This window comes from Poecilia reticulata, linkage group LG11 (assembly GCF_000633615.1).
Source record: "Poecilia reticulata strain Guanapo linkage group LG11, Guppy_female_1.0+MT, whole genome shotgun sequence".
Lineage (NCBI taxonomy): Eukaryota > Metazoa > Chordata > Actinopteri > Cyprinodontiformes > Poeciliidae > Poecilia > Poecilia reticulata.
The window spans coordinates 15,527,959-15,549,667 of NC_024341.1; the positions used below are offsets into that span (position 1 = coordinate 15,527,959).

The window sequence follows — 21,709 nt, forward strand, 5'->3', positions numbered from 1 at the left end:
TATATATATAAAAGAAGTGGAAGTAATATAACTGTCAATTCAGCTGGGTGAAAATGGCACTAGATTTACATTATGTAAATTCAGCCGATGTCCCACTTTTCTTCAATCACATCCAGAGTTATATTTCCTGATGATTTGACCAGACTATTGCATATTCTCCCAATATTTCCAACGTCTCGTCAAAATGTTGCGTAGCAAACTGGAAACTAGCTTCAACATAGTTTTTGTGCGGCGTGCATAGAAAAACCACATGGGGTGAGAAATTTTGATATGTGGCCATGACCAGTTCCATCAGTATGTTTTGCAATGATTGGGGTTTTTTGAAGGTCTTAAGAGGTCTTTGCTTTTAATCATAATGAGATGCTCCTTTTGTGAAAGCATGGTAATGAGAAATCTTTTTATAGCCCATCAGACCGAGCTGGGCGACAATTTAATTTGTATCTGCAAAATAATTTGCAGATGAGAGCAGAAATGCATTCGAAATACTGACAAAAATCAGTATTTACTCTTGGCTTTTTCTTTGCCTTTGTAGAGCTTATTTTGATATGTTCAGTATTAGCTGTGTCATTCCTTTATTAAACATAAACTAATTTACTTCACTTTGGTTTATTTACATAGCAAATGTAAAAACAAATGTTATCCTGAGGCGCTTTACAAGCAAGTCATTTCAATTAAGTCACACATGCATTATAATTAATCCTAGTTGTCAAACATTGTGATAAGTTCGGTTAATTATTTAAATTAATTTAAGAAGTTTTCTATCTATTGAGACCCAGCAGGTTGCGTAAAATTTTGTGAACTTCTTATTACACTAGCCTTAAAGTAACAATGGATCAGTCTTTTTCCGCATTCACTCCTGGAAAAGATATTTCTAAATCTGGCAATGTTCCTGAGGTGAAAAGAAGGACATTCTTTTAATTTAATATAAATTTATAGATGCATTTGTTTTTATTCCTGAGTGGGTTTTCACTCGGGGTCATTATCAACATCTGGCTTCAATTTCACGTCACTATCATCAAGAGAAATGTTCAATATGTTCAATAATTAAAATTTTTTGCACTGCAGTTTGAATTCAAAACCTACTTTACCAGAGGACTTTGATAGAAAATATATTTTAAAGTAACCTAATTGACCTACGTTGCGGATTGAAGCTATCAGAAAAAGAGCAAATTGTTTTCCCATAATTGCTGGTTAGCTGCTGTCATGAACTGTGTTTACTAGATGGAATATGGTAATTACAGACACTTCCATGTGACATGAATGCAGTATCTGCCCCAGCAGGCCTGTCTGTGAGTCACTGCAGGCCTGTTGTTGTCAGATGCTCCAGACCAGTCACACCGAGATCCCATGTTTGTGTCCTGTGACTGGAAATACACCATTCAAGCTAGAGTGCAATATCAACAAAACAGGCAGCCACAATGAAATCTATTTCAGTCTTACTCAGATAGCATTACCTGAATAGCATTTACCTAAGTATTATTTAGTTTTTTGGGGGTTAAAGACATATAATGCATGTAGCTGCTTGACTGCACTTTGCTAAAATGGACACATTTAGTTGCATTTTGTCTGCAATAACCCAACCCAGCTGAAACCTGTCTGTTTTTCTCGGGGAATTTGGGCCAGAATTTCATTTTTGACTCTGCAGTTTTTCTCCAGAGAACCTAAATCTCCGGTAACACTGTGAGCAAATGAAACGGAGAGAGAAGGTTAACAGCTTCTATGCTATGTGCGAAAACTTGATCACTTCGAATCTTGGGATTTGTTTTTAATAAGACCTGAGGACAGGGACTTCCTTCGCTACTGTTGTGGTTTAAAACCCTCCACTCCTCTATACTGATAGTCTCCAAATATCATATTTAGTTCATCTTAATATGCCAGTTTTTCTGGGAATAGCTCTCTAGGGATTTCAATAATTGGAAAATCAACTTTGCATGTTGTTGCAGCTTTTAGCACCACTGAAGTTGCTAAAAGAATACATTTTTACACAGGCATATTTGCATAAAGACCTGTAATTGCAGTACATAAAGCTTCGACTAATTTTATAGTTATTACATATATATTATGGATTTGTGTAAATGTTGAGATTAAATGGGTTCTGTCTGCTTGAAAGCATTACAAAGAAACATTGCCTTTTTGGATCCAACATTTAATTTTTAAATATTTTAAGGAAGTCCAGTTGCTTTACCAAATTAAAGTTTTCTGCCTAGACAGTTTATAGACAATAGACAGTATGTAATACTAAAATTGCATGGCTGATGTTACGCATAGATGACCAGAGCTCCTTCTTCTACATGTTTGCTGCATTCCCTACATGGCTTGTGGAAAAGTACAAACAGGACTTCTTACTTCTTCTTTTTAGCAGTGATTTTCTGCTTGTGACTTTTTCACAAAGGACAGATTTTGTGGGGTTCACAGGTAAAAGCTCTCCAATCGAAAAACTTGCTCACCTGAGCTGCGGCTCTCTGCAGCCACTCCAGAGTCACCATTGGGCCTCTTGGTTGCATGTTTCTGGTCTCCGCTGATTTTATCCAGTGCTATGAGATTAAAGAATATTAATACTTTTGCAATTCACTGCACAATCGATGTGTGCCTAAATTCAAGATTATTCTCATTCAAACCCAATCTTGTAGTCACATTCTAATCCAGAACAATTAAAAGTAATATCTTAGACTTTGTATCATATTAGCTATAGTTCTTATGTCTTCTATCCTATTAAAAACTGTGGAATCAATATTTGTTCATGCACTATTTTAGGTACAAAAGTGTCAAAAATGCTAAGTTTCCCAACATTTATTATTAGACACGATAAAGGTTGACTATGTTTCTTTAACACCCACTCTTAGTCTTTCTCTCTCCGTCTTTCTCTCTCTGTATCATAGTTAGCTAGAGGCTGTTGCCACCCACACGCTCCGTCTTGAGAGCAATTTACATTCAGAATGGCCCGACCGAACACATCCATGTGTTCTAATATGTAACGTTTACTTTAATCAGTCCTCATTGCAAGCGACTATAGACACACGCAAAATATATATATATATATATATTTTTTTTTTTTTTTTCTTTCCCTGCAAGGTCATTCAATTGGTTTGCTGCGTTGTGATTTAGCTCCACGTGAACACACTCATAAAAATCTGAAGTCTTTCCCCCCAGCTGAGGGTGATTGCCCCTCAGAGCCTGCTGATACGTCTGATGACTCCTTTCTGCACGTCTGGTTTGAAGAAATGCAACTGCTTGCGGTGTGTTGCTTGGTGTTTTTCTATCATCGTTGCTGTGCAGTTTTTTTTTTTGTGCCAATATCTTTTACACTTCAAGTAGAAGCCCTTGGAGTTGTTACCATGGGTACCAAACAATTAGCTGTGATTCAGAATAGAACCTGGAGAGTAGCCGACTTACAGGCACTGAGAGCGAGGAAATCAAAATCATAGGATGACAGCGTGTCTTGATTCTCTTTGCAAAAAATAAAGGAGACAAAAAGGATGAAACGGCTCCTCAGGGTAATGGCCAAGTTCTAAAAAAAAAAGAAAAAAAAAAAAACCCAACAGATCAGATCAGTCACTGCCGAAAATAGAACCGTGGAGTGAAAAACAATATGAGACCTGCGTCTAGATTTATAAAAAACAAAAAACAACAACCCACCCCCCCTGAGACATTACAGATCAATCTGCACGTTTTATTACATAACCAGAATAATCCAGGCGTAAAAATGCAGGAATTAAGGAGATACTTCAAGAATTTGAGCTTATACTCACATTTGTACTTAATAGGCTTATTTGTGTTTTATGGCAGAGGGTGAATTGGATGTTTAAATTTATAAATAAATCTTGAAATGCAGATTAAGTGGCATCCGTTCTGTTCAGTCAATTAGCTCTATGCTAGTTAAGCTGAAGGCTCTCTGAAATATTTCTAGTTTCCCACTAAATGTGACCAAATAGGTGTTATACGTCAATATAATTGACTGCCTTGTTAAACCACAATTTAAGATGATTAATCACATTTTCAGGTTTGATTTCACAAACCACTCAGGCCAGATTACTGACTGACCTGTTAAATCAAGAAATCACTTATTTAAAACTTGCCAGCCAACCTGAAGTAGACGACAAATGCATTTTTTTTTAATACTATTTAATAATTATTACATTTGTTTAGCATAAATACTGCCTCATACTTTCTGAATTTTAATTGTCCATGAAGTCTTGAGGTTTTTTATGTCGGTGTCCTCCGGCAGGGATGTTAAAAGCTTCTTTCTTTTTTCTTTCTTTCTTGTTAAAAGCTCCTTTCTTTCTTTCTTTCTTTCTTTCTTTCTTTCTTTCTTTCTTTCTTTCTTTCTTTCTTTCTTTCTTTCTTTCTTTCTTTCTTTCTTTCTTTCTTNTTCTTTCTTTCTTTCTTTCTTTCTTTCTTTCTTTCTTTCTTTCTTTCTTTCTTTCTTTCTTTCTTTCTTTCTTTCTTTCTTTCTTTCTTTCTTTCAGTTTTTAACTGTTTTCTGGTGGAAACGTTATTACTTTTCAAACATCTTAAGGATTTACTGTCAGGCATTAACTTGGGAAGAGAGGACAATAGGCAGTGTTGGGTCCAGGAATTATGTGTTATCTCACATTTATTAAGACTTTATTGATACTTGACACTATGAGAAGAAAACGGTTTCTCACATCTGATGTGTGCAAATAGGCTACTAAATAATAAGAGAAAAAATGGTAAAGATAAGAACGGAGGTTAAAATCTTTTAAAGAAGTATACCATATTCCACAATGTGTGGCTGAAAGAAGCAGCATCTTAAAGTTCACAGTACAGTAATAACATGTTTTACCTTTTGTAGAGCTTTAGTAAGTGTAAGAAATACTCACTACTGTGCGGTTATTTTTAAATTCCTGCTTAGGCCAGCCTTTAGACAGCATGGAAGAGAAGAAATAAACCTCCTGATTTAGGTTTACATTGACATCATCTTTCTTGGCCATGCAGAAAAAGCGTCAGCTGAGATTTCCTAAAGATAGTTGCTCATACTTTCATAGATCCATCACCATGTTGCTGAGTTTGTGCAAGCATAAGGGCAGACTAAAGCTATAGGTATCCAGATGAGTCATCACAGACTGTGGGCTTCACTTCCCATATTTCTCTTGCATCAACTTTTCTTTTGCATAATTCTACACTAAGCTGTGCAGTTCAAAACATTTCCTAGTCCTGATGTTGATCATTTTCTCACAGCTGCACAGCAGCCCCAGACCATCACACTACCACCACCGTGTCCGACTGTGGACTTGATTTATTGTTTTTCTCTGAAATGCTGATAGTTGTACCCTAAATGTAAACTCTTTCGCTGTACGTTTTTGTTGTATTTCAGAGTGCTGCCAAGAAAATGTCTTTGTACCGCCCGCCTTGTGCGTAGAATGGCAATAAAGCTGTCTTATCTCCTCTGTCTTATCTGTTTAGATGTGGCTGTGATGTGTTGCTTTGAGATTTGTTGGCCTACTTCATGTTGTCAGAACAATTTTAATGGTTTCTTCATTGTAAAGTTCTGGTATAGATTAAAGCCAGATGGTGTGGTTCCTAAAATTTAACTCAGCTTTGATAAAATCATGGTTAGTTGCAGCAACTTGAAAATACTTTTTTTTTTTTATGTATTTGGAAACTGTTGAAATACATATTTTTTTTTTTATGTCAGACGCTTTATGTTCAATGTAATGAACAATACAGTGTTCAACAATAAACTTTCATTAGAAATAATCAAAAGTCTAACAGACCATAAAAATGCACTGGAATCTTGCAATCATGTTGACAGTGACTGTGAGAATTAAAATATGTGTTATCTCAAGAAGACCTTCCTTTATAATTAAGATTTATAAGATAATATAGAACATTCTAGAGCACAACTAATTTGTAAACAATGTAAATCTTATTCATGACTGTTTTTCTCGCTTCCTTCTTCATGACATTGTCCTCTTGCAGACCAATCCCGCAGGGCAAGTTTTGCCTCTGTAAGACAGTCGAGTATGGAGACGCCTCCTAACACGACACCTCAGCCCTTCAGGCAGCCGGTGAGTTCAGCCAAAAACACCAGATCGAGCGTCATTGGTACAGACTCGCTGAGGTGTTTATGGGATCTTTGTTGTGTTTAATCTTTAGAGTTTTCTCAATCGGAGGCTGAAGGGCTCCATCAAGAGAGCGAAGAGTCAGCCGAAGCTGGACCGGACCAGCAGCTTCAAACAGATGATTCTGCCCCGGTTTCGTAGTGCTGACCAAGAGAGGTAAGTTTTGCAAGTTCGGCTTGTGGAAAACAAAAGAACTGGTACGTTTCAGGTTTTTATGAAGTTTTTTTTTTTTTTGAACATTCTCTTCACTGCTGGCTTGTTTTGGTCCCAACATAAACCAGCACCCAGATGTTGTTTGATTGGGCTGCGACAAAAACTGGAAAAAAGTCCAAATGTTTTGAGAGGCCAACATTTACGGTGGCACCTAAAATTATTCAGCCCCCACTGCTAGCTGGGTTTCTGTGCAAAACATACATGCTAGATCCAAAAATAATAAATAAAACAAGAAGCGCTCGACTAATTCTACAAATGCTTTCTTCAAATTCAACTCAAAATGTCAGCTTTAAATACCGGCCTCAAAATTATTCAACCCCGTCAAGATCAGCTTATTAAATGCTCAAAAGAGCAACCTTTTCCTTTGACCTGCTGCAAATGTGATTCATAACTGGACTGCAGAGTCTGGCGGGATCTCTGAGGAATCGAAGCTCTCTACATGCGGGTGAATGGGCTTCGGTTCATTTATATTCCTCGGTTTCCGTGCTGTCACAACCTTTTTCCAATCCCACCAGAGATTTTCAGTAGAGTTTAAGTAAAACGACAATGAAAGCAGCGCTGGACGTTTTCTGAAACCAGGCTTTGATGAACTCTGAGATAAGCTTGGGAACCGTGGGATTCTTGTTGAATCCGTCTGCTTTGCAGTCAGTGCAGGCTACGGGTACCAGGGGAAGAAGAGAAATCCCAGAGCATCAATGTGTTTTACTCTAGGGTTGTAATTCTGTTCAATGTGAGCTTTATTTGTCGTCTTCCCGGCATACTACTGATCCATAGGCGTGAAAAGTTCAGGTTTTGATTCACAACTCTACTTATTTGTAGAGTTGTGAGCAAGTTGTAGCTGACTCTTCTTGTGTCCTTAGGTTAGCTGTGGTGCATTTCTCAGAGTTCTTTGGTTGGATTTGAAACCTCAGTGGCCGCTGCCACAAGATCTCGCTAAGCGTTTTCTGCAGTCAGTTCAGCGTTTTTTACTCTGGTGACAAAATCCGATACACAAGTGACAAACAAACAACATTGCTTCTCTTGGCCCAGTGGGAGTTAAATTTTACTTCAAAATTTTACTTCAAAAAGTCATCCGATGGGATGCTGGAAAAGATTATTGTTGTGTCCTAGTTGTGCTAAATGACATTGACATTAAAAGTAGGATTTGGAGTTAAGTTTGGACAAAATCTCTCCAACCTATTTAAACTGTTGGTTTGTAATGTGTTTATTGCAAACATCTGAACTACATGTGCAACTAAAACTAGTTTGCAGTGGGGCGATTAAATTATTTGATATGCAACTGTGATACTTTTTGTCTTGATAAAAGAAGTTCAATCAGTCATGCTTTCACAATGAAAGTTAATTTAGTTTAAAAAAAAATAGAAACAAAGTGAAGCTCTAGTGACACCAGAAGAATTGTTTCCACCACATTTATCTTGTCTGAGAAGCTTTTATTTATTTAGCCTTTTTTCTTTTTTACATTTTGTCGAGATGCAGCAGCTTTGGAGCGTCTCATGACAGGCTTCTTCTATTGTTTTGTGTGTGTGTGTGTGTGTGTGTGTGTGTGTGCGTGCGTGCATGCGTGCGTGCATGCGTGCGTGCGTGCGTGCGTGTGTATGTGTGTGGGGAAGAGGAGGGTCACATCCTCAGCTGGATCTCACGCTTCAAAATTTTATGCAACCTTCACACAATCCAGTCACGAAGCCCATATGGGAAATACAAGAATGTCAAGAGGGAGTAAAAATGTATCGCTGACGGCAGACTTTCCCGTCACAGCGGGAGGCGCTTTGCAGACATATTTGGGGCTGGTGCGGATGTCCGACATGGGAAAACGAAGAAAGTGTCATTTAGCAGAGGATGTGGGAAAACCTGGTGTGCTAAAATGCAGTGTTTCAGATGTTGAAATAAATCATAAATTAACCCGGTGGATTGTGTGTGTGGGGGGGAGAAGCAGGGATGGAGCCTGTGAGCGAAAGCTAAATGATGTTGGGGTTTAAGTCGGCGCGCCCCTCTCACCGCTGCCTCAGACAGCTGCCCGCACAGCTCGCTTTGAGTCCTGCCCACACACGCTTTAATTCACTCGGCAGCGTTAAGTTGACTTTCCTGTAAACCCTCGGCATCCAACTTCACACTCGAGCTTTTCGACGCAGCTGCTCTGGCTCGGCTGCCAAAGTCTGTCGATTTTATCAGAGCACTTTTTATGCGCGGCAGACATGATTATTCAGTGACGATCGGCATTAAATCTGCATATTTATCAACTGTTTTATCAGGTGTTTTTTTGTTTTTTGTTTCCGTCAATCCTCCTGCCTTTTTGCAAAAAAAATAATCCATCTTAAATTTCAACATTTTCGAATAAGAAAACACGATGAGGGAGAAAACATTCCCTTATCGTAGTCTGTGTGAGATGAAATTGAATCTCCGAAAACTGACCAGCCTTTTAGTCTTTTTTTTTTTTTTTGGTACTGTACTCAAATCTATGTGTGCCGCCAAATCAATTTGCCGCTTCTTATTTAGCTTCAGTCAGATTCACCTGACCCTGAAATGATTCGGGAGCCAGTGACGGAGATAATAACACTCCCATCCTTTCTCAACAAAAAGGTTTATTCTCACAGAGTGCTTCAGTTTGGTTCACCCCTGTGCATCCACTTCCACCACAGAGATTAGACCAGTTTTTCCCAAGGCATGTACCCTGTGACATGTGATATTTTCTGTGCACCAGGACGATTTCTAGATCAAGCTTCAACAAAATAATAACAAAGTGTCCACTTTAAAAGATTGCAGGAACGTCTGACTGCTTTGAAGAGAAGATACTAGAAAAGACTGCAGAATTGTGAGGTTGGACTGTAGAACCAGTTCAACCTAAAATACACGATAAAGAGGATTTCAGAAACATCATGTTAAAATACCTAAACTTACCTGGAGGTTAGTTTTTAACTCCAAAAGTGAATATGGATCTAAAAAATGATTATATGTTATACTGACGAGTATTAAAGATTGTTATTTAGACTAACCTTTTCCCTGTTTCAGGTCAGTTTGGTTTACCAAAATTATTTGTATTTGCTAGTGGGCAGAATAATGAGTTGTTGTTTTTTTTAACCTGAAACTTACATTTGTTAAACTGTTGGACTTGGTTCTGATGTTTTAACTTTCCTTTTTCTCACAACAGTTTGCTGAGATGTTGGCTCATTCCTCTACCTACACATTTTTTATGGAACTAAAATCAAGGTTTTGTGATAATCAGACATTGAGTTTATTTTCCTGAAGGCCCTGTGTAACAAACTGGAAGACCAGTTTGCATGAAAGCTGCAGTTCTCTCACTGACATGTTGCTTCAGTATTTCCACAAAATGGTATTTTCTCTTGATGCCACCTATTTGGTGAAGTGCACCAGTCCCTCCTGCAGCAAACAGCTCAGCAACATAATGCTGCCACTATCAGAAGCTTGTGACGTCATCAGCTTCATATCTCCATCTTTAAGGTCATCTCTCCTCAACCTCATTGCTGTTTTTTTTCTTTGCATAGCTACTATTGGCTAAAATACAAACTTTTCATTTGCCCTTAAAAGAGAAAGGGGGAAAGCAAATCAGAGAAGTGTGTTTTCCAACCATCAGCACAGCAGCAGCCACTGCGGGCTGTTTTCTAGCACTAAGCATCAGCCACAACAATAACTCATTCTGCCTGTTATTGTGCAGGCTTACCTCGGGACACCTCTTACCCATCAGGGCATCCTGCAGTTGCGCCATATTCTGTGTGAAATCAAGGTGTCTTTGTTAGGATTCTGCTGCTCTGCAGCCTTTTTATGATCCTGGAAAACTACATTGTCCTGCTGAGGATATGGAGCAATTTTAAAACCAAGCACAAGTGAATAAAGGACATCTGAAACAACTTGCCAAGGACAAACGACCCCACGCACACACACACACTGCAGTTAAACTTTGTCGTTCATTTTCTATGTCACACCATAACATCGCTTTATTTCTTCTTTTGTTACTTTGTTGTTAGGGCTGAAAATTGTTTTGTAATTAGCTTGTTCTAAAATGGCGCAGTATATTTAATCACTGAGATCATTTTAATATCAATGTGTGCAACATCAGAAACTATAACTTTCAGTATGTGGCAGGATAAGATTGTTTATCCCTATTTCACTGTGTTTTCTCCCCAAAGCCAGTTTATTTTAGTGTGCAAGACGTTAAAGTTCAGAGGTCGAGACAGACACATTGTTATCGCAGAAAAAAATCTTGTGAATGTGAATGTCATGTAGGGTGTTAATATTTTTTTAAGGGTTTGCATTTGTCGATAGGCAGTAAAGTAACATCCATATGAATCCCAGGAACCTGAGCTTTACTAGGCTGGCCAGAGCACGGATGAATTTATTTTTCCTTTAACGTCATCCCTGATGAACTGATGCACGGGCAACATTCAAAGACATACATTTTTGCACGTGTTTTAGCTCCACGTGGTAAAATAAATTGGCAGGTTCTGTGAAATTTTCTGAAACACACGCCGACACTCGATGATTTTTCTCTGCCGCGACTCACGTTGTGAAAACATCCATATGAATTCTGAATACAAGTCGATGTCTCCTTCTTCTCACCAGGACTCGCTTGATGCAAAGCTTCAAAGAATCTCACTCCCATGAGTCCCTCCTCTCCCCCAGCAGTGCTGCAGAGGCTTTAGACCTAGTTCTGGATGAAGATGCCATTATCAAGCCTGTCCACTCTAGCATTTTAGGACAAGAGTACTGCTTTGAGGTGTGTTAATCTCTCTAACCTTTTCCTTTTCTGTGTTTTTGCCTGCCTGTCACTTTTTTTTTTTTTTCCTCCAGCTGAAATTATGTAACATTTGAGCTACGACTGCACAAGCCTCTTCATTTCTCTCTGGAGCTTTTGATAAATATAGTTAATTAGTTAATTAGAGCTGATATAATGAAACAGATTATCGGAGTTACAGGTTTTGTTGAGCAGAGATGTTTAACGATTAAGGCTCAAACCTGCAGGTTTGGTGGGGTTTGTGTCGTATGTCATCTTCGAAAAACACTTTATAAAATAAACGTATTCAAATCAAGCGTAATTCATCCCCCACGCCTACTAAATGCATGACATTTTGGGGTTATTTGCAGGTTGCCAATCCATCGCAGGGTAATGCAGATCCCCTCTGGGCTAATTAAAGTGGTTAATTAATCTAATGTGCATATTTATGGACTGTGGGAGGAAGCCAGAGAAGCAACAGTTTCAAAATACCATTAACAGGAATTCAACCCCAGCAACTTCTTACTGCAAGGCAACAGCGCCGATAACTGTGCAACCGTGCAGCCTATGTGCAGCACAATGCAGTAAAGTTCAGTTTATTATGGCAGTATTTTGTTGACATAGTGATCAGTATTGAACAGGCAATAGGCTTCATTAATCTCAAAAATTTGTCTTAGAGAATTTCTGTTCATTTTGGATTAGTCTAGATTAGCTCTTTCCCGTCTAAGTGCTCTTACCACATTTGCGCTCGTCTCTGAGGTAGATGTGGCTTTTCATGCTATTTTTAGTTCAGCAGAACAGCTGCATTTCACTCAGCAGATGTACAGATTTCACTTAAGCCTCTTAGGGAGCAAAAATTGGTTTACACTTTGTATAATCAGGGGAGGACGAAAAGAAAAGAACTGGAGTGGAAAAACTCAAGTGAAAACTAATAAGCCTGTCCTCCGCGGAGTATTTTAAATTAGTTGTAATCTGCATCTTTACCCCTAAATCTTACAACTTGGATTGGAAAAAAAAAACTAATCAGTTGCAAAGAAATCTGTGTGATAAAAAAAAGAAAAATGTTTGGTCTTCAGGTAACCACCAATTCAGGGACAAAATGTTTTGCCTGCCGATCAGCTTCCGAAAGAGACAAATGGATTGAGAATCTGCAACGAGCGGTCAAACCAAACAAGGTATTCTCAGTGGATTTTTTTTGTGTGTGTGTCCAGCTAAGCTTAGCACTTAAGCCTCCTGGGTTGTTTAACGCAGTTATAGCACTCTTTTCAGGACAACAGCAGGCGAGTGGAGAATGTGCTCAAGTTGTGGATAATCGAGGCTCGAGATCTTCCAGCTAAGAAACGCTACTACTGCGAGCTCTGTCTGGACGACATGCTGTACGCGCGCACCACCAGCAAACCCCGCACCGACACGGTCTTCTGGGGGGAACATTTTGAGTTTAACAATTTGCCAACCATTCGTAGCCTTCGTTTGCACCTCTACAAAGAGACAGACAAAAAGAGACGCAAGGTAAGCGTTGCGTTTCGCTACTTTTTTTTTTTTTATGTCTGATCTAAAAAAAAAAAAAAATTAATACAAAAGCATATCAGGGTTAAAATCCATCTCGTTTGCAAATTAGGAGAAAAGCACATACATCGGCCTTGTCAGCATCCCGATATCCAGCATCACGGGCCGGCAGTTTGTTGAGCAGTGGTACCCGGTGATACAGTCCAGTGTTTTAGCCAAAAGTGGCGGCGTCGGAAGTGCCAAAGTGATCAATGCTTCGCTGCGTGTCAAGTCGCGCTACCAGACAATGAATATCCTCCCGATGGAGCTGTACAAGGAGTTTGCCGAGTACATCACCAACAACTACCGAACACTGTGCGCGGTGCTGGAGCCGCTGCTGAGCGTGAAGAGTAAAGAGGAGGTGGCGTTTGCTCTGGTGCACATTCTTCAGAGCACAGGGAAAACAAAGGTAACTGAAGTATCAACCAACCAAATATCTGGGCTGTGTTTGGCAAATATTGTTCAATAGACAGTTTATTATCAAATTGACAAATTTACTCCTGGAGTTTTTCATTAAGTTCTGTAATGAATACATGTCTTAGTCATTTATTAGCATTTTTAAATGCAATAGTTATGTTTTAAAATTACCGTACTCATAACCTTTTTTTTTCTTTTTAATGTATATTCCTGACAGTTGTAACTACATTACCTTGTAGATTAATGATACTATAAACTTCCCTTACTTGCAACCTTTCTGTTTTACTGAACTTCTCGTGTCTCCTCGTAGGAGTTCCTTTCAGACATGGCGATGTGCGAGGTGGATCGATTCATGGACCGTGAACATTTGATCTTTCGGGAAAACACACTCGCTACAAAGGCTGTGGAAGAGTACCTCAAACTAATAGGTCACAGATACCTCAAGGAAGCAATAGGTAAGAAGTAGCTCTGGTGTTAGAAATATCTAGTTGAAAATGTCCGAAAATGAGATGGTCACTTACAAGATGGTGGCGTCTTCCTTGTTTAGATGACTAAATACGTTGAGTAGTTGCCATCTGATTGGTTCAGTCACCATTTGTGTTTACAAGCTATTTAAAAGGTGTATCCAATAAAGACTGTTGACTAGATCTTTCAAAATGTATTATCTCTACATTTACTTCCCATCTAAGCAGATGTTTGACAAATCTCATACCGTTTACTTATTTATTTTTATTTATTTAAAAATGTAATGCTCATTTTCCACCTTACTGACGTCTAGTAAGAGATATTTTCCTCATGTTTTATTATATTGAGAATAATATTAACACTACTATTTAGCCTAGATTCTTCTGGTTTACCGACTAGATGAAGCTGATTTAAGTGAGATCGTCCATTTTTTTCTATCTACCATACTCAGGTTTGCAGTAGCAGTAGTGATTTGGACTTTGATGTACTTTTAAGTTAATTTTAAGTTTAAGTACAACAACAACAAAAAAAACACCTTCCTGAAGTCATAATTCTGATTTAGAAATTGGGGATCCTCAAGCAAACCTGAATTCAGTACTAAATATGATTGAATTGTATGCCAGATATTGTAAGAGTTGCAGGTGCTACTCTGTCTCTGATGGTTTGCATTTCATTTGAGCAGAAACACATGGTAGTCTTTGTAAACATTTGTGTTTTACAGATTAAATGGATGAAAAAACTCTTTCTGTGTTAGCAATCCAAAGTAAGCAAAAGACAATGTTTTATGACTTTCTGCTGGAACACGTCAACATCTTTTAATGCTGCTTGAAAAGTATTAGCAGTGGTGCACAGTTTGTCCTAAGTAATTAATTGTTTTCAGTTCTTCCACGTGAAGGTAATAGCACTGTTACGTTTTACTGTTCCCATCTGAGTTAGCCTTAGTAGTAATATATATAAATCCTAGAATACCTGTTTCTGTACATCCTCAGTATATCTATCAGTAAAGACGAGAAGATGAAGAAAGAGGATTACTGATGATTTTTGGCTGGAGTTGATGGCATTTGTCCATGCAAGCTGGACAGGCCTGGAACCCCCTGGTTATTAAGGAAAGATTTATGAAGATGAAATTTGACATGTAGGAGAAATGCAGTGGGCTATTTTTACAGTACTTCATGGGTGATCTTTTACATAAATTCAAATTGTATCAAAACGTCCTTTAAAAACCAATGCGTTTTGCCCTAGAAGTGTAAACAGTGGGGTTCATGTCGCCTTTAAAGAACGCCGATGTGAGAAGACTTGGAGACAAAGTAATTTGAATAAAAGAAGAACTTATTTCAATCAAGCCCATCACCCATACATAGATTTCAGCCATATGTTGCCATTTTTGTCATTCTCCAACTCATGTCCCTTTCTCTTTAGGCACGATCATCATTCCTTACCAGGCATTTTTGAGCCTCTCAGCATATCTTTGGCTTAGGAATGTCCTCTAAGTCCCAGATCTCTGTTGTCCACTTTCCAGGTGATTTCATTCGAGCCTTATATGAGTCTGAGGAGAACTGTGAGGTGGACCCGATGCGTGTCCCACCATCAGTCCTCGCTGACCACCAAGCCAACCTCCGGATGTGCTGCGAGCTTTTACTCTGCAAGATCATCAACTCCCTCTGGTCTGTCCTTATTCCAGATTCCTTACTGAGGATAAATTTATGATTATATGTTTTGCATTTGAAGACTCTGTGACCATCCGCTGCACTCTCAACAATTCAACCCCTGCAAATCTGTAAAAAGCCTGAAACTCGATTCATCTTTTGTCAAAAGAAGTCTTAGATTTTTTTTTTTAAAACACCAATTATATCCTAATATGTATAGTGAAAATGGAAACTGTTTCACCAACTGTATTCCAGTTGAAGCACCAGCAGACTGCTGCTAACTCCACATCTTTATGTTTAGGATGTTGTTCCTGGATTGCAGCACAAACCTCTGGTTGACATGTATGTAGCATCTGATGTCTGTTGCTCGAGAACCCTGGTGACCCCAAGATGTCTCTCTACTCTGCAGTTATCTAAACTGCAAAAAAAAAAAAAGATGTGGAGATGTTTTGCCTTCCCTACCTTCCTCCTCACATTGCAGCGTTGCAAAATTACATTATAGCTAAGTAGCTATTTTCCTGTAACCACTTCTTAGAAAGATCGCAAACCTGACTTTACTTGATAGACGTGTGAGTGGAGCTCCAGGAAAAGTATCTGAGGAAATGTTCTTTGGGGTTTTTACTCTGATTCATGTTGTCAGGAAGCTTCTGCTTAAGTGATTTTGTTTGATTTATTTTCCCCCCACGCCGGCAGTAATCAGAGCTGGATGTGACTAGTAAAACTGAACTAAGAAATTGTGGTTAATCACAGTTAATTCTTGATTGAATAAGGGGAAATCTGTTGGGGAAAAAATACTTTTTTTCACTGCACTTTAGTCAAGAGGAATGGACCTGTGCTCCACCTCATTTTCACAGGTCAACGATACAGAAAGTGATAGATTAATGGCTAAAAGTTCACTTTGATCAACTTGAAATATCAAGCGTACATTGAACAATAGTTTCAGTTACATAAAATTTTGATAAATTGTGAAATTATAGCCATTTCCTCTGAATGTCTGTGCTCAGATTAATGGTTTTTTATAACAACTGCTTTTACTTTAGTTGGGGTAACATTGGATGCTGTTTTGATGTTGCGTGTTGTTTCAAGATAAGGTTAAGACGTCTGTTTGATTTCAAGTGAAATCGTTCATCTGTGTAAGAGAGAGGTATGAAAAACAACAACAGCGCAAGACTTCACTGTAAAAAAGAAAAAAGTATTAAACAGAAACATTTCCTCTTTGAAGAGAGCAATATGGTTGGGTAACTTTCTATAACTTTCAGTCTCCCGGCGTTTCCACCTCGCTGTTCTCCCTGACACCTGCTGTAATAAGAACAATGTTCTTGTTTCAGCATCTTTCCCCGGGAGCTGAAGGAGGTCTTCGCCTCTTGGAGAGCCAGATGCGCCGAGCGAGGGCGAGAGGATCTCGCCGACAGCCTCATCAGCTCCTCCCTGTTCCTGCGCTTCATGTGCCCCGCCATCATGTCCCCGTCCCTGTTCAACCTGATGCAGGAATACCCGGCCGAGCGCACGTCCCGCACGCTCACGCTCATCGCCAAGGTGATGCAGAACCTGGCCAGCTTCACCAAGTGAGTCTCCTCGGCTCTGCCGCGCTGATTTGACGTGGTTCATTTTTAGACCTGCAGACGCTCGGCGCTCCACGTCGGGCGGGATGGCCTAACCTCGCCGAAATAGAGGATTGCAGTTTTGCCTGCGAGGGTTTAAGCTGTTACTCACACAGCAGTGAGCTCAGAGCCTCTCTGCAGTGACACATTTCTTTCAGTTTGCTCTCTTTACTGACACGCTGCTTAAAACGAGAACACTGACGTGTTTATTTAAACCTCTGGCTTACAGAAGCGGCGGGTAAAGCTTCAGAAATTTAGTTGCACGTCACCAGAATGACTTATCCGACTCAGTCGAAGAACTTTGAAACTTCTCCTCACACTTACCTCATTGTGCTTAACTGGATGTTCACTAAACAAAATTTGATTTTAAGGGTACAATGTAGTAAAGAAGATATTGCCCTGATTTCTTCAGTTTTTGCTCTTTTTTTGTCACTCTTAAATGTTTTATGATGATGAGTTTATTTAGTCAGAGAGAAAAACAATCCAGACCAAGCCAATAAAGTTATTGTATTATAAACCCGATAAGCTGCATCAAGTGTTTACAATAACTGGTAGCAGTGATTTACATCACTGTGGAGGAAATTTGGCCAACCTTTCAGAGGATTTCATTTTGATTCAACCACATTTGAGGGTTTTTGAGCCCTTCAGATGCAGAGTGTTGGGTGTGCCGTGAATCTTTGTGCATGTCCTTCAGGATTTACTGTCTTACAGAAGATTTCATGATTCCAATAATAATCAAAAGACAACCAGGTAAGGAAGCAGCAAAGCAGGATCAGATTATCACACTACCACTACCGTGCTTGACTGTTACTGTGATGTTATCCTTCTGGACTGTTATATTTAGGCCCTACTGGGTACATAACTTCAAAAAGATTTCACCCGTGGGAAATGTTTCACATTTCCTCTATTTGTGGAAAATGGCTCTCTTTGTGGTTTAATTGAGTCCCAAAGCCTTAAAAATGGCTTTGTGAACTTTTCCAGACAGATAGATACCAGTAACTTGTTTTCTGATCTGGTTTTGCATTTTATTTAAATCCGGTTATGACTTGCTTTCTTCTTTTTCTGTTTTTTTTATTTATATTTTTAGATATTATTGCCTACTTCACCAGACAGGTTCTATTTAATTGATTTGTGTTCTGCAGAGCAGGGACTTATTAGGTTACAGTTTTTAAATTTAACATCGCTAGTTTTTCAATTATGGCCTGGTTGGTTTGGACCAATTTTTACCCACAAATACATGAACTCCTCATCCTTTCCATTTTCCCCTAGTTATCTTTGTTTTATACTAAAGAAAGTAAAAACACATCCTACATTTGCTTCAAAGGTCCTTAAAAACACCTTTATATCCAAGCAATTCTGACATAAAGCTACTGCAATGTCATTGGTACTGCAGTACTATATGTAATGCAGTATTTGGATGTGAATATGTTTGTTCCTATGGAGTCAAATCCAGCATTCAGTTGAATTCTGCTCAGTTTAGTTTAATGGACTTTTTTCCTAATTTAAAACAAATCAATCTGTAGATAAAGTACTTTAAATAAAGTAAATAAACCTGAGTTAGATCCAGCTAAATACGGTCTCATCAAATTAATTTGTGATCCGGTTCAGTCAGGAGCATCCTCATTTAATGTATTTATTCAGTATAATTATGAAACGGCAGTTTGAAAGTGGAGGGATTGTGTGAATCATCCCTTCGATTTAATATCTCATCCTGAGGGCGCACAGCGAGGCGGAGTGGGGGGTAGGAAGGAGAAACTCACTCCAGCAGAATCAGAAATAACGTCTGTCCGCCTTGTCCACCTGGGAGGTGAGAGGACAGAAAAGACGAAGAAACGAGAACAAAAGCACCAGGTCAGAAATGCCTGGTTGATTCCAGCACAACTGCAGGAGGTTCAACGTAACCTGACGGATCGCTATTCTAGACTTTGGGCTTCACGAATGTTTTTGGTCTCTTCCTAAACACAGGATGGTGGCAGTTCTTAATCCAATTACATTCTAGAGATTTGAATTCTCTGAGATGTATATCTAATTAAATTAGGATTATTTATTCACAAATGGCGAGGTTCAGTCGGATACGTCACCAGAGGCTGGAAAAGCAGCCAAAAATGTTGCTCAAGAGCAGCGATACTTTGTCATCATATTACTCAAGTAAAAGTAAAAATTATGTTGCAGTAAAAATACTCCTAAAAGTATTTTTTCCCCAAAAAAAGTTAAGTAAAAGATTAAAATTAGACTATGGCAACCTTTAGGCAGGTATTAAACAAACTTTTTATTAACCTCACGTTTTTGTTTTTAAAAATTTCTTTTTTTTTTATTAGTCTGATGTAATATTCTAATCTTAAATGTCATGTTAGCAGAAAAGAATCACAATTAACAGAAATAAAGACTCTCAAACATCCATCCATCCAGCAAAAACACAAAATCTTACTATGTATTTCTGTTTAATTTCTATTGCAAATATCTCGGGACACTTGAAATAACACAAAACCTAACTTACAAGTAACTTTTCATCTTAATATAGCGGCTTCTTTAAAGTCAACATTTTCTTAATATTGATGAAAAAGTACTAGTAAAAGCAATATCATATCCCTTTTATTTCTTCACTGCTCTTCTAATCGCCACCTTTTCAGATTTGGACCCAAGGAGGAATACATGTATTTCATGAACGAGTTCCTGGAGATGGAGTGGGGCTCCATGCAGCAGTTCCTCTATGAGATTTCCAACATGGACACTGGAGGAAACGCCGGAGGCTTTGAGGGTTACATTGACCTCGGTAGGGAGCTGTCCATGCTGCACAGCTTGCTGTGGGAAGTCATGGGGCAGCTCAGTAAGGTGGGTCAAATTTTATTACACACTTGTGAAGGCTCACCATTGTTCCATGTTTGTTTTGAACAGAAAGATATTAGTGAAATAAAATGGCACAAAATGTAAAATCTCATTGAAAGAAGGATTTGGATTCTTGTTTAAAACTACCGTGTTTTCTGGACTGGAGAGCGCGTCCATATATAAGCCGCACCGGGTTATAAGCCGCTAGTATCTCCGCCGCTCTTGGTTTTCCAAAAGGAAATAAATCTATCGAATTTATTAAGTTCACGCCAAGTTTACGTGCAGCAGGTCTATTTCCCTCCTGTACTGCCAGATCGATGGCCTTCAACTTAAAAGCTGCATCATAGAAGAGATATCTGTCATGCCTGCTGCTAGCATGTCTTTGTTCTAAATAAAAATTAGCGCTTTCTCCAATTTTGACTTCCAATGATTCACTTCTTGCTAAAGAGCCCCCCCTGGTGGTTGAAGAAAAATCCACAGAAAGCCGCACCGGGCTTTAAGCCGCATGGTTCAAAGCGTGGGAAAAAGTAGCGGCTTATAGTCCGAAAAATACGGCATCTATCTTCTTAGACTTGTTTCTCAAACTGATAACGGCATCATATTTACTTATTCTTTTCTGGTTTTGCTTGTTCATATTTGCGGCTCCAACAAAAGGTTAAGGAGTGTGTTTTCTTATTTTTTACTTAAAAAATAAAAAATAAAAATAATCTCCCTGCAGGATGCAATCCTCAAACTCGGACCCCTGCCGCGGCTGCTGAATGACATCAGCGTTGCCCTGAGGAATCCGCAGCTCCACATGCCCACAAACCACCAACCGGAGAGACCGAAGGACAGACTCTTCTCCCGCCCATCCTTCAATCGCCTTATGTCCTCTGATTTCCAAAGTCTTATGATGCGTGATTTAAACAGGTATCTTCTCATGGCCCCCTGTTGTTTTTTCACATTTTCTGTTGTCATTACTTCTGGGCACAAAACTTGCATTTGCATGTCCCCGAATAGAACAAAGCGCCAGCAGGATCGGTCCCCGCTGTGGCTCTATAAAGACCCGTTGCATGGCTGTGATTGCAAATGTGCACCTAGGCTGCATAAAGAGAGGATTTACAGCTCCACAAGGGTGTTATTAACAGAGACTCATAAAAAGGCCAAGTGTACACAGGAAGTGAGAGTTCAGCAGCTCAAAACAACCCTGGTGTATTTCTAAAAGCCCGTAATGCTAATGCTAATGCACCTCAACCGGCTTTCAGAGTGGTTCGTCATTCCCTAATTGCCAGCACCATCTGTTTTCCCAGAGTCTTTTCTCACCTTGTTTTTGATTCTTTAGTTCCCCAGGTTTGTCAGGAGACAGTTTCTGCGTTGGACTGGGTTTTAATAACAATAACAAAGGAAATCATTTAGAGGGTCAGCATGAAAGGATTACACAGAACTTTAGTTATGCAAAACTGGTGCAGGTGGAAAAGTGACGGGTAATGCAAGAGTGACGCCGTCTCACTTTGTTTGCTCCTTCTGCCCTTGTGTCTTTTCTTCAATCCCTTACTTGTGTCCTGTCGTCCCTTTTTTTTCCCACCTCATCTTCTTTTCTCCCTCATTTCTTTCTCTCTTCCTTCTTGTACAGTTCTGTCTTTTTCCAACTGATTTCTTTTGTTTTTCCTGTCATACCTGTCCTTTGTTCCTGTTTAGCGTTTTTCTCCTCTCCATCATCTGTCTTCCTATATATATATATATATATATATATATATATATATATATATATATATATATATATCTTATATATATATATATATATATATATATATATATATATATATATATATATATATATAGATACAAGAGAAGTATCTCTTCCTTCTTTCCTTCCTTTTTTTCTGCTATTTTCCATATGAAAACCTTCCTCGGTCTGTAGAAATATCTGCCATTCACTCATAGTGAAATAAATATCAAGTACTGAGAACTTTAGACGGTGGGGGTTTGAAGGTCTGCAAATATTGTGTATCAAAAATTGTGTAGGAACCCTATTATGCACTTGTTATATAATCACACATACATCGATGCATACTGTGAGGCCTCACAGACGAGTGTGTGGGATCAAAACCAAGCAATTCTTCAGCCTCAGTCCCAAAATAAGTGAACAACATCAGGCTGCACATAATCCATCAGAGCTGAGGGACGTCCTTCCACAGTGTAGTCTCT

General features: G+C 38.9%; 1 protein-coding gene across 4 annotated transcripts in view; it reads left to right on the top strand.

Moving 5' to 3' along the window:
* Window positions 1-21,709, top strand: part of LOC103472458 (ras/Rap GTPase-activating protein SynGAP-like) — a 57,091-nt gene that overhangs the window by 16,895 nt on the left and 18,487 nt on the right. For 3 of the 4 annotated variants that reach the window (XM_008422106.2, XM_008422108.2, XM_008422109.2), the window contains 11 exons: window positions 5,941-6,029; window positions 6,118-6,239; window positions 10,872-11,025; window positions 12,099-12,197; window positions 12,280-12,531; window positions 12,641-12,976; window positions 13,295-13,439; window positions 14,969-15,113; window positions 16,424-16,660; window positions 19,327-19,528; window positions 20,241-20,431. In XM_008422106.2, coding sequence (XP_008420328.1) covers window positions 5,941-6,029; window positions 6,118-6,239; window positions 10,872-11,025; window positions 12,099-12,197; window positions 12,280-12,531; window positions 12,641-12,976; window positions 13,295-13,439; window positions 14,969-15,113; window positions 16,424-16,660; window positions 19,327-19,528; window positions 20,241-20,431 — 1,972 coding nt within the window. The remainder of the gene's footprint in view (window positions 1-5,940; window positions 6,030-6,117; window positions 6,240-10,871; window positions 11,026-12,098; window positions 12,198-12,279; window positions 12,532-12,640; window positions 12,977-13,294; window positions 13,440-14,968; window positions 15,114-16,423; window positions 16,661-19,326; window positions 19,529-20,240; window positions 20,432-21,709) is intronic. The other variant, XM_008422107.2, reaches the window with a different exon arrangement.